This window comes from Saccopteryx leptura, chromosome X (assembly GCF_036850995.1).
Source record: "Saccopteryx leptura isolate mSacLep1 chromosome X, mSacLep1_pri_phased_curated, whole genome shotgun sequence".
In the NCBI taxonomy this organism is placed as follows: Eukaryota; Metazoa; Chordata; class Mammalia; order Chiroptera; family Emballonuridae; genus Saccopteryx; species Saccopteryx leptura.
The window spans coordinates 97,030,978-97,047,386 of NC_089516.1; the positions used below are offsets into that span (position 1 = coordinate 97,030,978).

At 35.3% G+C, this 16,409-nt stretch overlaps 1 protein-coding gene across 2 annotated transcripts in view; it reads left to right on the forward strand.

Annotated features, from left to right (window-relative positions):
* Positions 1–16,409, forward strand: part of TBC1D8B (TBC1 domain family member 8B) — a 67,920-nt gene that overhangs the window by 21,203 nt on the left and 30,308 nt on the right. For both annotated transcript variants that reach the window (XM_066356645.1, XM_066356646.1), the window contains exons 4-10: positions 338–563; positions 1,146–1,386; positions 4,196–4,403; positions 5,928–6,095; positions 13,715–13,864; positions 14,411–14,561; positions 15,451–15,665. In XM_066356645.1, the coding sequence (XP_066212742.1) occupies positions 338–563; positions 1,146–1,386; positions 4,196–4,403; positions 5,928–6,095; positions 13,715–13,864; positions 14,411–14,561; positions 15,451–15,665 (1,359 nt within the window). The remainder of the gene's footprint in view (positions 1–337; positions 564–1,145; positions 1,387–4,195; positions 4,404–5,927; positions 6,096–13,714; positions 13,865–14,410; positions 14,562–15,450; positions 15,666–16,409) is intronic.

A 16,409-nucleotide genomic window follows, 5' to 3' on the forward strand; every position in this document is an offset into this window, starting at 1 on the left:
ATCAGTGCTAAAGAAATTTGCAAAGTCAGTGGTTAGTCCTTGGCGCCCTTGAGAGAGGAATATTTTCATTTTAATATCTCTTGAGTTTGGAGTTTGAGTTAGCACTTCACTTAATCAAAAACAATATTTAGCACCTATATTTGTGATAGCTCTTTAGGAGGCATTAGAAAAAGAAAATCTGCTCCCCTCTGTCCTAAGTATGTAATATGCACACATATACATAAGACAAATTTACTGTGTAGATATACAGTTGTATTCGATGAGCTGTTTAAATATACAAAATATATTTTTGTGATAGGCAATGATTAATTTTCAGAAAATATTTTGTCTCCCTTAGGGATTAATTGCTGAAGAGGGAAAACATTCTTTTGCAAAAGAAGATGATCCTGAAAAATTTCGAGAAGCTCTTTTGAAATTTGAAAAATGTTTTGGTTTACCAGAACAGGAGAAGTTAGTGACCTATTACTCATGCAGTTATTGGAGAGGACGGGTTCCTTGTCAGGGCTGGCTTTATCTTAGCACCAACTTCCTGAGCTTCTATTCTTTTTTGTTGGGCTCAGAAAGTAAGTGGATTCTATTGTTTACTATGACTTGGAGCTTGCTGACTGACATATCGACTCTGTAGTGGTGTTAGGTTGTATATAAAGTAATAGGATTAATATTAAGGGTAATTAAACTGTACCTTAAAAGATCACTTCACCTAGAGAAAGAATCATTTTTAAACTGGTTTCTTAACATAAGAACCAAAAGAAGTGTTTATAGAATGCCTTACATATTGTGGGAAGTGAATGAATATGAAATGATGATGGTGATCTGGCAGGTAACTCCTTTTATTCTGTTGTTCTATACTACCTACTTTCTTAAGACCATGCTATAATTCTTGCTTTAAACATACAGTATAAGTACCAGTGATTAGGTAAAGTAACAGAATATTTTTTTTAATCTTTAAAGTGATAACTATTCCTAGAATCACCAATTATGTATGTTCACGGTTATGAATCAAAATTAAAGCTAATCTTGAACTCAAGTGTTTTAGTTGTTAATAGCATTTTTCAAGTAGTTTACTACTGTTTTTAAAGATCTGATTGATAAACATCAATCAATATTGAGAAATTTATTCATATCTCTTTATAACTTATTTGCAGTAAAACTCATTATCTCCTGGGATTCAGTCTCAAAACTTGAAAAGACCTCAAATGTCATACTGACAGAGAGTATTCATGTGTGTTCCCAAGGGGAGAGTCACTACTTTTCAATGTTTCTGCATATTAACGAAACATACCTTCTTATGGAACAGCTGGCAAGCTATGCTGTCAAGAGACTTTTTGATAAGGAAACATTTGATAATGACCCAATTCTTGATGATCCTCTACAAATCACCAAAAGGTATTCAAAGCTTAATTAATACTTACATTTTAAAAATATTGTTTGACCAAAGAACAGTAGCATTGATTATTGTTAAAAGTTAACTGTTTTACATTATGATAGCTTTCCTTTGAAATTAATTATTAATGTTTTTTTTTTAAGTTTGTTCATCTGTGTTTTGCAAGTAGTATTCTGTCCATGAAATTTAATCCTAAGAAGTAATAGAAACTTGAAAATGATTTCTTGAGATACCAGTAGGATTTGTCCTGGTGTGCTTTAAGAAATTTAGAGATTTATGTGTGGAGGGGTAGTCTAACTCTAAATTTTTGTATGAGTAGTCTAGATAGTTTCAAGTCCAAAATTGCTAAATGTATTATTTTAAAACATAACTTATAAAAAGCATAGCTTTTTTTTTTTTTTTGTATTTTTCTGAAGTTGGAAACGGGGAGGCAGTCAGACAGACTCCCGCATGCACCCGACCGGGATCCACCCGGCATGCCCACCAGGGGGTGATGCTCTGCCCATCTGGGGCGTTGCTCTGTTGCAACCAGAGCCATTCTAGCGCCTGAGGCAGAGGCCACAGAGCCATCCTCAGTGCCCGGGCAAACCTTGCTTCAATGGAGCCTCGGCTGCGGGAGGGGAAGAGAGAGAGAGAGGAAGGAGGGGGGGGTGGAGAAGCAGATGGGCGCTTCTCCTGTGTGCCCTGGCCGGGAATTGAACCCAGGACTCCCGCACGCCAGACCAACACTCTACCACTGAGCCAACCGGCCAGGGCCAAAAAAAGCATAGCTTTTTATGAAGAAGCAAGTTTGTGGAGTCAGTGGAGAATAGTCTTTAGAAGGAGAGTAGAGGAACTCCTGGATGTCATAATCTCTCAGGACCTCTGTTTCTTCATCTGTCATTTCTACCTCAGAGAGCGCCTTCAAGGAATTTTGCAATATAATGTGTGAAAGTACTTTGTAAAATACAAATCACGAGATAAATGCTAATCATTATTAGTGCCTGCATCAGACGTGTTTGTCTGATAGCTGTTTGCCACTGTACTTGCTTTGCTGAAACTGACCAGTGCACGTTCTTCCTGCTCAACACTCTGAACAGTTGACTGAAATGAGCATGCCAAAGGGGAGGGAGACAGGAGAGGATCCAGAAATAGCTAGTGAAAGCAGCTTCTGGAAAGGAGGATGAGGGTATAGACTGTCTGGGGAAGTGAGGAGGCATCTAAGCCACGATCCTATGGATAGACAGAACAAGTGACCTGGAAGGTTGTGTGATTGGTGTAATCTGAACTAGGTACAGTCATTCCTATTGCCTAGTCTTAAAGTATTCCTAAGCTCTGTATCCATAAGGATTCCTTTATGAGCATGCCTCCTTTTCTGTAAAGTAGATCAGTGAGGTGAATTTTTTACATATATTACCAAAATTAGGTCCCAGTGTGCATGATTTATAAATAGAACTCTGTAAGGATTAAGAATCCTATTTGTTATACTTGGGCATTTTTGTTTGTAGTTTTTATTTATTTTTTGATGGGGCACCATAAACATAAACTTTTTAGCCATTTTATTTCCCTTAACCTCTACAAGGCCACTTATCAATGAATTATTCATTACCAAGTCTGCATTTAGATACAGGATACAAGAAATCCACTTTTGTCTATGTGCATTTTTAAAAATACCTATTGAAAATTACTTATATATATATATAAATTATATATATATATATCTAAATCATTTTTTCTAGTAAAATAAAAAGACTAGTTATTGAGACTAGCAAGTCTAAAATGGATTATCTGATGTTTCTGCTTATTGTTTTTACAAATATGTATTATTTTTTAACTTAAACAATACAGAAATATAATAATTACAGTTAAGTTGTGCATATCCTTCCATGTTTTTAATTCATGAATTAAAAAATATTTGTAAAACCCATGAATTGGACAAAATATCACATATTATTCTATAATTTACCCTCCCTTGAAATAATTCATCATGGACATCTTTTCATTGATATAAATAGACCTCATCCTTATAAATAGTAGTGAAATAACCCACCAAATTGCAATTTAAATGAGTTATACTTTAATGTAGTTTCCTGTTTATATTAGAATTATTTTGAAAGACATGATGAAGTGTCTCATATTCAAGTAGTGTGTGCTAGAAGGATTAATTTAGTTTTAATTTTGTTGGCTTTGAATTAGAACTTGCATAGTTTATTAGATGGCATTGCTGCTTAGTTCAAGTGTTTAGTGCTTGTAGAGAAATTGTACTGTTTTAAATAATTGGTTTTTATTTATATATTTATGTATAACTGAATAAGTAATCTATGTTTATTGACATCTATCCTATGCCCAGTATGGAGCAAGTGTTGTTTTATCTTGCCCCTACTTTGGATTTTTTAAACATTAATATTAGCTTTTATGCACTATTATTCCTGTCAGAATTTTGATTTCATAAATTTTCATTCTTTTATTTTCTTTGAACTGGGTCACTCATGATTCTCTGATAACCAGATATAAAAATCACTGTTTGCCAAGATTGGTTTTAGCCATTCACATAATATGACTATATAATAATATAATATTCTTCCAAAAAATAACTTAACAGGTGTTTTGAAGACCTATGTCATCTCTAACTTTGGTGCATTGTAATCCACTACTGAAATGAAATCGGAACAAAATTAATTTGTTAGGAATCAATGTGCTTATTCCACGTCATAATTTGTTGAAGAGCATAGCTTTTGCTTTACAGCAAGTGCATTTGGATTAATAATCAATATAGACATGTGTACATTTTAGAAGTCATTATTTAAGTCCTGCCTTTTTGCTTTCCTACAGAGGTCTGGAAGATCGAGCCCACAGTGAACAGTTTAATGCTTTTTTTAGGCTGCCCAAAGAAGAGACTTTGAAAGAAGTACATGAATGTTTTTTATGGGTACCATTCAGCCACTACAGTGCTCACGGCAAAATGTGCATCTCAGGAAACTATATCTGCTTTGCTAGCCAGGATGGCAGTCTCTGTCATGTAATCATTCCATTTCGAGAGGTAATGTAAATTTGGTTACATGCCAGTTTTTAGTTTGAAGATATTATCATTCACACAGAAAAATGTCCTTTAATTTTGCAAATTATTAAAAACTCAATAAGCCACATTATTTTAGTAATTTTTAAATAATCATTTTTTAAGTCCAGCATTCTTCTTCAGGAAAAGAGTACTAGGATGAGAGCCTTATAGCTCTTGTTGAAAGTGAAAAAAGAAAATATATATTAAAATGTAGAAATAAGGTAAGGGTTTAGGATGTCTCAGATCAGAACATGACGACTCAGACATTTATGACATGAATGCCAAAATTTAGACATTTGATATACGTGCTCAAGAAGAAAGAATTGATAGCTTTTGTGGAAGTCAGAAATAATCAGTATTGCAGTGCTGAATTTTTACATTGGTATCATTTTTAAAGACTGCATGTTAAGACTTTTCCTTGACAAGTGAAATAACTTGCACTGAGGTTACTTGTATCAGTGGTACAACTAGTACCTAAAGTCTATTTTATTTTTAGGAAAGTAGGAAATTTTATTATTTTTTTAATTTTTTTCAATAACAATTGACATTCCATATTACATTAGCTTCAGGTGTCAAGTATAGTGCTTAAACATTTATATGACTTATGAAGGGATCACCCCAATAAGTCTAGAACACCCTGACACTATACATCGTTATTACACTATTATTGACAATATTCCTTATGCTGTACTTTACTTCCCTGTGACAGTTTTGTAGCTGCCAATTTGTACTTCTTAATTGCTTCACCGTTTTCGCCCAGTCCCCCCCCCCCAAACACTCGTCCATCTGGCAACTATTACTTTGTTCTCTGTATTTATGAGTTTCTTGTTGTTTTGTTTTTTTATTGGTTTTATTTTTTTAGATTCCACGTGTAAGTGAAATTATAAGGTATTTCTCTGTTTTATGTCTGCTTCATTTCACTTAGCACAATACCCGCTAGGTCCATCCATGTTGTCATAATTGGCAAGACTTCATTCTTTTTTATGGCTGAGTAATATTCCATTGTATATAAGTACCAAACTTCTTTATCCATTCATCTATTTAGGGGCACTTAGGTTGCTTCCATATCTTGGCTATTATAAATAATGCCACAATGAACAGAGGCATGTGTATACCTTTTTGAATTAGTGTTTTGGATTTCTTTGGATAAATACCAAGAAGTGGGAAGGCTAGGTCATATGGTAGTTCTGTTTTTAATTAGTTGAGGAACCTCCTTACTATTTTCCATAGCGGCTGCACCAGTTTTCAATCCCATCAATAGGGTGTAAGGGTTCCCTTATCTCCACATCCTTGGCAACACTTGTTTATTGATTTTTTTTTGATGATAGCCATTCTGACAAGTGTTAGGTGAGATCTCATTGTTGTTTCCCAAAGTCTGTTTACTTAATAAGTCATACAAGGGACCTAAACTTTTAGCTACAAAGGAATAAGCTAAACACGTTTTGCCTGAAGATATCAGCATCAACAGAGGATGTGATTCATTTATAATATGTTTCCCCCCCCCAGGTCTTAGCAGTAGATACGACAAATGATTCCAGCAGATCTGTCATCGTTAGTATCAAAGGGAAAACAGCATTTCGCTTCAGTGAAGTTACAGACTTTGAACATCTGGTGGCAAAACTCAGGCTCAACTGTGGGGCAGCTTCAAATCAATATCATGATATTATCACAGAGGTAATTATATAGCAATCAAATTTTTATTTTGAAAAAAAGGTTTTTGTTTTGTGTGTGGTACATTATTTCAAATGGCATTCATAGAGCCTTTCCCATTCATTCTTAGGTTTATTTTTTCAAAAAAACTAATACAAAAGAAATTATATTCTCTAAGTCCCATTATAAAAATCAGAATTGTAAATTAAGGAATTTATCCTTTTTCAGGAACTCATCCTTTATTTTCTCAAATTTTAGTTTTCATTTACAGTTTACATTTAATATTATTTTGTATTAGTTCCAGGTGTACAGCACAGTGGTTAGACAATCATAGACTTTACAGAGTGTTCCCTCTATATTTCCGGTACCCACCTGGCACCATCTATAGTTATTACCATGTTATTGACTATATTTCCAATGCCGTATTTTATATCCCAATGATTATTTTGTAGCTACCAATTTGTACTACATAATCTCTTCACCTTTTTCAATTTTATTTATTCTGTTTTTATTTCTTTTTGTGTGTATGACAGAGACAGAGAGAGGGACAGATAGGGACAGACAGACAGGAAGGGAGAGAGGTGAGAAGCATCATTCTTGTTGCAGCAACTTAGTTGTTCATTGATTATTTTCTCATATGTGCCTTGACTGGGGGACTGCAGCAGAATGAGTGACCCCTTGCTCAAGCCAGCAACCTTGAGCTCGAGCCAATGATCTCGAGGTTTCGAACCTGGATCCTCCACATCCCTCTCTGACGCTCTGTCCACTGCAACACCGCCTGGTCAGGCTCTGTTCTTTATTTCTTAAGATTTATTTATTGATTTTTAGAAAGTGAGGGAGGGTTAGAGGGAGAGAGAGAGAAAAAAGAGAGAGAGAAATATCAGTCTGTTTCTGTATGTGCCCTTACTGAGTATTGAACCAGCAACCTTTTGCTTATCAGGACAATGCTCCAGCCAACCTAGCAATCTTGTCTATTCTGTTTATTAGATTCCACATATGAGTGAAATTGTATGGTATTAGTGTTTTTTTGACCAACTTATTTCACTTATCATAATACCCTCTCAGTCCATCCATGCTGTTGCAAACATTTCATTCTTTTTAATGGCCAAGTAATATTTCATTGTATATCTGTACCATTACATTTTATCCACTTATCTACTGATGGACACTTGGGTTGCTTCCATTTCTTGGCTATTGTAAATAACACTGCAGTGAAGATAGAGGTGAATATATATTTCTGAATTAGTATTTTAGGTTTCCTTGAGTATATACCCAGAAGTGGAATTGCTGAGTCATAAGGCAGTTCCATTTTTAATTTTTTGAGAAATCTGCATACTGTTTTTTATAACGGCTATACCAATCTGCACTCCCACAAACAGTTCATGTAGGTTTCATTTTCTTCAAATCTTCACCAACATTTGTTGTTTGTTTATTTATTGATGATGGCCATTCTGACAAGTGTGAGGTCTCATTGTTGTTTTAATTTACATTTCTCTAATGACTTGTGACATTGAGCATCTTTTTATATATATATCTATTGGCCATCTGTACGTCATCTTTATCAAAGTCTCTATTCTTCTGCCCATTTTTTAATTGAATTGTTTGTGGTTTTCAGTGTTGAGTTGTATGCTTTTTTAAATTTTTGTATATTAACCCCTTGTCAGATGTATTATTGACAAATTCTTCCATTCAGTAGGTTGTCTTTTTGTTTTGTTGATTATTTCCTTTGCTATGAAAAATCTTTTTAGTTTGACGTATTTCTATTTGTTTATATTTTTCTTTCTCCCTCTTGCCTGAGGAGATATGTCAGAAAATATATTGCTAAGAGAAATGTCAGTAATTTTACTGCCTATGTTTTCATCTTGAATTTCTTTGGTTTCAAGTCTTACATTTAAGCCTTTTAATCTATTTTGAGTTTATTTTTGTATGTGGTATAAGAAGGTGATCGAGTTTCTTTTTTTCTTTTTTTTTTTTCTTTTCTTTTTTCTTTTCTTTTTTTTGCACGGAGCAGTTTAATTTTCCCAACACCATTTATTGAATCCACTGCCTTTACCCCATTGTATGTTCCTGCCTCCTTTGTCATATATTAATTGACCATATAGGCATGAGCATATTTTTGGGCTCTCTGTTCTATTCCGTGGATCTATGTGTCTGTTTTTATGCCAGTATCATGCTGTGTTGATTACTATGGCCTCATAGTATAGTTTGATATCAGATAGTGTGATACCTCCCACTTTGTTCTTTTTTTTAAGATTGCTGTGGTTATTCATGATCTCTTGTGGTACCATATACATTTTTGGATTATTCGTTCTAATTCTGTGAAAAAAAGCCATTCCTATTTTCATAGGAATTGCATTGAATCTGTAGATTACTTTGAGCAATATGGACATTTTAACAGTATTAATTATTCCTATCCATAAGCACAATATATGCTTCTACTTGTTTGTATCTTCTTCATTTTCTCTCTTCACTGTCTTATAATTTTCCAATTACAGGGGTCCTCAGGTTACAACAGTCTCGACATATGACGTTTTAAGTTTACGATGCTCACTCCCATAGAAACTTAAAAAAATGGAGACGTGAGGGTTTTCGATTTGGCCTTTAATGTCATACTACAGTATAGTGTACAGTACAGTATATTTATATACTTTTCCTTTTTCTGTGGCTTAGTTGTGTTTTTATGTTCTAGATTATGATTTTACAAATATGTTAGGATAGGTAAGTGACTTAGGCTAGGGTATGTTTTGACTTACACCAAAATTTGGATTATAGCACTGTTATAAGAATGGAATTGTATCGTAACCTGAGGACCCCATGAATAGGTCTTTGACCTCCTTGGTTAAATTTATTCCTAGTGTTTTTTGAGGTTTTTTTTGATGCAGTTGTAAATAGGATTACCTTCTTAGTTTTTCTTTCTGATAATTCATCATTGGTTGATAAAAATGTAACTTATATCTAAATATTTATTTTGTATTCTACTATTTTACTGAACTCATGTATCAGTTCTAGTAGTTTTCTCATATAATCTTTAGGGGTCTCTATATACAGTATTATTCATCTTCAAATAATGACAGTTTTACTTCTTAGGAACTCATACTTTAAAAAACTATTACCATTTGACCTTTCTTGACTGTGTTTGTTGTTTATCAAATATACACACCTTGTACTTTCACCTAATACATTTTTTAACAAACAATATATACTGCTTGCAAAATTTAGGGGATATTTTATTGCTTCTTAATTCATTTTAAAATAGCCCCTAATTTTTGTGAACAGTATATTTGATAATTCAACAAAGCCTAGGAAAAAGACTCTCCTCTTATTGCTTTAGGGCAGTGATTTTCAACTGGTGTGCTGCAAGAATTTTTAAAACATGTAATACCTGCCTGACCAGGCGGTGGCGCAGTGAATAGAGCATCGGACTGGGATGCAGAGGACCCGGGTTCGAGACCCGAGGTTGCCAACTTGAGCGCAGGCTCATCTGGTTAGAGCAAAAACTCACCACCTTGGACCCAAGGTCCCTGGCTCAAGCAAGGGGTTACTCAGTCTGCTGTAGCCCCACGGTCAAGGCACATATGAGAAAGCATTCAATGAACAACTAAAGTGTCACAATGTGCAACGAAAAACTAATAATTGATGCTTCTCATCTCTCTGTTCCTGTCTGTCTGTCCCTGTCTATCCCTCTCACTGACTCTCTCTCTGTCTCTGTAAATAAATATATAAATAAATAAATAATAATCTTTAAAAAACATGTAATACCTAACTAGTCAGGTGCACTGACATTTTTTTTCTTTAGATTGTCAAATTGAAGGACAACAGCCAACACAATAATAGCTGTCTGGTGTGAATGAATCCAAATCATACCCTTTTTTTTGGGTCATATTGGCAAAAAATATATGTTTCAGTGTGCCACAGAATTTTAGTAGTTTATGTGTGCCATGAGATGAGAAAGGTTGAATATTGGGGTGATTTTGATATTTAGTATGTCTTTTCATGGAAATGTAGATAATTCCAAATTAATTTTCTTTTTCAGTGGCTAGGTACCTCATATTTTAATAGATGGGCAAAACTTATGACTTCATAACTGTTTATATTTTAATTAAAATCCAAAGAAAAAATTGGCGTTGGCTTTACTAGCTATATTAATTTATTTGGATTGGATTATAGATACTTATCTCTCTCTCTCCAGACTAGAGACTGAAAATACTATGCTAAGTTCATTATAATGCACTATTCATAAGACTAACTTTCCTTTTGATTATAGAAAAGTACAATGAAAACATGTGACTAATTATTTCAGTTCCAGACACAGAACCTTCATGCTGGCCATCAAGAGTTATTGCCCCAATTTCTAATCTTTCATTCTCTTCATGTATGTACCCAGGATAGTCTTTAGTTTGATGTAAAGAAAGAAGTAAAATCTGGTCAGTCTTACTAATTTTTCTTTTAATGCTCCCATATTCTTTTAAAATTTTTAAATTTTTTCCATTGATTTGAGAGAGAAAGAGGAAGGGAAAGAGGGGTTATGAAGGGTAAGAGAGAGAAAAGCATCAACTTGTTGTTCCACTTAGTTGTTCCATCTAGTTGTGCACTGATTGGTTGCTCCTCTTATGTGCCCTGACTGGGGATCGAACCTGCGACCTTGGCATACCAGGGTGATGCTCTATCCACTGAACAACCTGGCCAGGGCTCCCCATAATCTTTCTTATTTCACTTTTTTCCTGTCCTGTTGCATTTCAGATTCAGTCGGTGTTAGATTTAATGCTCTGTTTATCTTTCCTTCTCCTTTAATTTACCTGTGTTTCTTAAATCTTAAGAATTTGTATTTTCTTTTGAAAACTCTTGGGTAACTCTGGTAGTTGAGTATGCTCAATTATCAGAAAAGGATTTTGTTTCAAAATGGGTCTTTATTTTCAGATATATGCACAGTTCTAAGGTGTTCTACTTTTTCTTACTAATTTTTAGAAAGTGTTTATCCACATACAAAAAAATGCAGTAGGATCATACACAAAAATTAACTCAAAATGTACCAAAGACCTAAATATAAGAGCTGAAACTGTAAAACACATAGAAAAAAACATAGAAGTAAATTTTCATGACCTTATATTAGGCAACTTTTTCATAGCTATGATACCAAAAATACACGACAAAAGAAAAAATACACAAATTGGAGTACATCAAAATTAAAACTTTAATCATATAAATGAGACCATAGTGGTCTCATATGATCTTTGTATTTCTGCCATAATGTTTCCTCTTTCATGTTTAATTTTGTTTGAGTCCTCTTTCTTTTTTCTTCGTAAATATAGCTAGAGTTCTGTCAATTTTGTTTATCTTTTCAAAAAAATTCTTAGTTTTTTTGATAGTTCAATTATTTTATTGTTTAAAAGTATTCCATCTTCCAATTATACCACAATGTTTATAAATTCACATATTAAAGGATGGTTTGGTTGCTTCCAATTTTGGTCAGTTATATATAAAGCCGTTATAAATGTTAATGTGTAGGTTTTTGTGTGGACATAACTTTTTAACTCATTTGGGTACATACATAGGAGCACAATAGCTAAATAATATAGTAAGATTGTATTTAGTTTTGTAAGGAACTGCCAAACAATCTTCCAAAGTGGCTGTATCGTTTTGTATTCTAGCCAGCAGTAAAGACGAGATCCTGTTGCTCCACATCCACAGTAGCACTTGGTGTCCTTGTCAGTGTTCGGGACTTTAGCCATTTTATTTTATCTTATTTTATATTTATTTTTTTACAGAGACAGAGAGAGGGATAGATAGGGACAGACAGACAGGAATGAAGAGAAATGAGAAGCATCGATCATAAAAGTTTTTCGTTGCGGCACCTTAGTTGTTCATTGATTGCTTTCTCATATGTGCCTTGACCGTGGGCCTTCAGCAGACCAAGTAACCCCTTGCTCAAGCCAGTGACCTTGGGCCCAAGCTGGTGAGCTTTGCTCAAACCAGATGATCCCGCGCTCAAGCTGGCAACCTCGGGGTCTTGAACCTGGGTTCTCCTCTCCCAATCTGGTACTCTATCCACTGCGCCACCGCCTGGTCAGGCAAGACCTTAGCCATTTTAATAGGTGTGCAAATGATATCTCATTGTTTTAATTTGCAATCCCCTAATGACGTATGATATTGAGCATCTTTTCATATATACTGCTCACAAAAATCAGGGGATATTTCAAAATGAATATGAAGCGATAAAATATCCCCTGATTTTTGTGAGCAGAGAATTGTCATCTTTATGTCTGTTTTGTTGAGGTCTCTATTTAGTTAGATCTTTTGTCCACTTTTTAACTGAATCTTTTCTTTTATTAAGTTTCCTTTATTTCTTTGAATATATTTATAATGGCTGCTTTACATTTTTATTTTGAGAGGACATTTACTTTTTTATTTTTTTATTTATTCATTTTAGAGAGGAGAGAGAGACAGAGAAAGAGGAGAGACAGAGAGGGAGAAGGGGGGAGGAGCTGGAATCATCAACTCCCATATGTGCCTTGACCAGGCAAGCCCAGGCTGCTTTACATTTTTAATACAAAGTCCAAGAACTGTTCCCTCCAAGGACATTTTTAGGTGGTTGTTTATGTTTGTTTGTATATACTTGTTTTTATTTTTAAGCCTGGCTTGCTTGGATCAGCCACTAGGTTAGTAAAAATTAGTGGTCAGCCAAAATGCATCAGAAGCTTTCCTTAAATGCTTTAAACCATTAAGTTTTCCACCTGTTACCAAAGGATTCTTTGTGTGAAGGTATACCTCAGACTTCTGGCAGTTTATAAATCAGCCTTAGCTTTCATTTCTTACTTGCAAAGTCAGCCAGAGTTGAGTGACTGGGTCTTTCTCTTGTCCTTTTTTTTCCCCCCTGAGTAAGTTTATAGCCCTGCACTTGCACGCGTGCATTTACATCCCCAAGAATGTGTTGAATCCTCTCAAAGTTCGCTATGGCCATCTAGCTCCCAGGTCTTTTACGTTTTTAGTAAGGCTCTTGTTTCCCCCCTACATAATTAGCCTTAGGCAGATGAGGTTATTCACAGATTGCTATGGCTTTCTCTGATGCCAGGGGAAAGGGACTTTTTTCCCCACAGCTGAGCTTTGAATCAAATCAAATGATAACAAGGGGGTACGGGTGGAGATTTTCTAGGGAGCTGCTAGATCAGTCAGAACACTGACTGTGTCCTAGGAGGGATGGGGATTTTAGTGACCTTCCAAAGGGTCCTTCCTTGGCTCTGGTAATGCTTGCTTTCATGGCTGCCATGCCACGCCTCTGAGCTTGGGAGGGCAGCGGACTGGAATAGCCTCAAGTTAAAACTTCACAGGCTGTGGTGTTCTTGTAGAGATTCATTAATTTTACTCGAATTGCTGCTTTTCAGTTTGTTCTATACCTTTGGTTAATTTGCTATATTCTGTATTTTTTTCAATGTTTTGCCAGTATTTTATTGCTTTTGTAGGGGAGTGGGTTCACTTAGATCCTGAATTTTCTGTTACACACATTAGTTTGTATCTTCTCTAATTTTGATAGAAAAGCAACGTCTTCCTATCTACCTGAGACATTGCTTTTAATAATACTTATTGTGCATATAAATTGTGGTTTATAAATGACAGTAAAACGTTTGTACTTTTTTTTTTCTTTTCAGGTTCCTGTTAGTTCTGATTCTGTAGACCCAGGTGATAACACTGAGGTGCAGTCCTCAGCATCTCAGAGAGAGCGCGGTGAAACCGTGCACACTGAAGCCTTAATGGCTGTGTATCACCCTCAGAACATGGAGAATCTTGATTCCAAAATGGTAAGAGGACACAATATTTACATCTGTGGACTGAAACAGTGGATCAAAAAGAAAAATCTTAGAGCATATTAGAAGGTACCACAACTGAATACTCTACTTTCGGGCTTGGAAAGGTTTTCCAGCACGAACTACTGTGTGACTTGTTTGGTTCCATTAAAACAAAAGGACTATTGTAGTGAATTAAGATAAAGGCTGAAACTTGAATATTAGGTTTTAATTGCATGGATTTCTACTAATCAGTTCTAATCAAGGTGATATGTGAAGAATGATGGTTCAAAGCTTTTACCTACTAAGTGTAATGCTTTTCACATTTTATGTGAGTTTAGCTAAGAATTAAAACAGTAAGTTAAGTCTATTATGCTCACATGGAACTTAAAAGGTTTTTGTGATGACAGTAGTCTGGTGTTTGGCCCCTCTGAATACTGATTTTGAATTCCTATGTTGTTGATTTCGAGATGTATTTTTTCATGGTGAAGAGTTATCAAGTTATTTGAAAGAAATTAATTTCTTGTTATTTTAGTTACTTTGATTTTTTTGTTGTTATAGTTGAAAGAAAAGATGAAGGAACAATTCTGGAACATCCTATTTACAGAATGTGGGCGTGGTGTGAGCATGTTTCGGACTAAAAAGTCTCGAGATCTGGTGTTAAGAGGGATTCCAGAGACCTTAAGAGGAGAACTCTGGATGATTTTTTCAGGTATTACATTTATTTACTTTATTTATTTAACAAACCTTAATTATGGCCCTCTTAGGAGTTATGCACCAACTTGAATAAAAATAATTGCAAAGATGGCTAGGTCAAAGTTTTACTGATCATGAGTCCAAACAAATCAAAGAGGGTACGCTAGTCATGCATACTTAGCTATATATCCACACATCCATTGTCTGTGCAGATTAGTTTATTAGGCAAGTTGTAGCTAATTGGTTGGGGAAGATCTCTATCTCTAGTGTCAAAGGAAAAGTTCACAGGAAAACAAGTTCATGAAAATGTTATTCTGTTGGATAAGATTAGTGTTTTCATGTTATAGATTCCAGTGTGAAGCTTTTTCTATTTTTTTGTTTGTACTCAGACATCACTTGAGCATAAAGCTACGTTTAAAAGCATTTCAATTCTACACACACACACACACACACACACACACACACACACGGGGTCCTTGGATTACGGCACAGTTCTATTCCTACGACAGTAACGTAACACAAATTTTCATGTAAGTAGAAACACACCCTACCCTAAGTCATTTAACTATTCTAACACAGTTATAAAATCACAATCTAGAATATAAAAACACAACTAAGCCACAGAAAAAGGAAAAGGACATAAATATACTGTACTGTGTATTCTTTCACCACACATAACCAAACTAGTTCACCCATTTAATCTGTAAGTACGACACTAGTGGCATAAGCCGAAACATGTCTCAGTTTTTTAAAGTTTTTATGGGATGAGCATCGTAAACTCGAAACATCATATGTTGAGACTGGCATAACCCAGGGACTCCCTGTAAACACACAGACACACATATGCAAGTAGTAGCTTTATTGTATCCCTCTTCTTCTGTATATTAATGCAGTTATCTCTACAGGTGCTGTTAATGACATGGCTGCGAATCCTGGCTATTATGCTAAAGTGGTTGATCAGTCCTTAGGGACCTGCAACTTGGCTACTGAAGAAATTGAACGGGATTTACGTCGCTCCCTGCCTGAACACCCAGCCTTTCAGAGCGACACTGGCATATCTGCTCTGAGGCGGGTGCTCACAGCTTATGCATATAGGAATCCCAAAATTGGATACTGCCAGGTATGACTTTATTATGAACCCAACCGTGTACATGTTCCAAGGAATAAAAATCACATCAAAATCAACTCAACCAGTTTGAAAATTGTGATAAAGACAGAGGTTGGTCTGCAATTAATAGTGGATATTATTAATCTAAGTAGAATGATGGAATATTTAGGAGAGCTGACTTTTATGAATTTGTTTTTCTTTTACATTTAACCAATGTTTATTGAATTCTTGCTCTGTAAAATATATTGTGCTAGGTGGTAAAGGCTATATAAAGATGAATCCTTTATAAACATTTTATTGGCCGCTGGTGCTTGGCTGTGGATCATTGATATTGTCATCTGAGGCAGCAGTTGGGGTTATCGGAGTTGGTTTTTTCATAAACATGTGCAATCACATTCACTTTCTTTCCTCCTTCATACTTATTCATTGATTGCTTTCTTATATGTGCCTTGACCAGGGGGTTACAGCAGAGCGAGTGGACCTTTGCTCAAGCCAGTGACCTTGGGCTCAAACCAGCGACCATGGGATCGTGTCTATGATCCCATGCTCAAGCCAGTGCCCCTGCACTCAAGCTGGTGAACTCATGCTCAAGTCGGATGAGCCCACGCTCATTTTCGTGTCGAGATCGATGGCCTTTCTTCCTTCTTGGCAAGCTGAGGCGTAGACAAAGACAATTTCCTCTTGGTAGACATCTTGGGAGGGGTTTGATAAAAAATATCCAAGACACAAAACACAAATTGCTGTACCGAGTCTGGG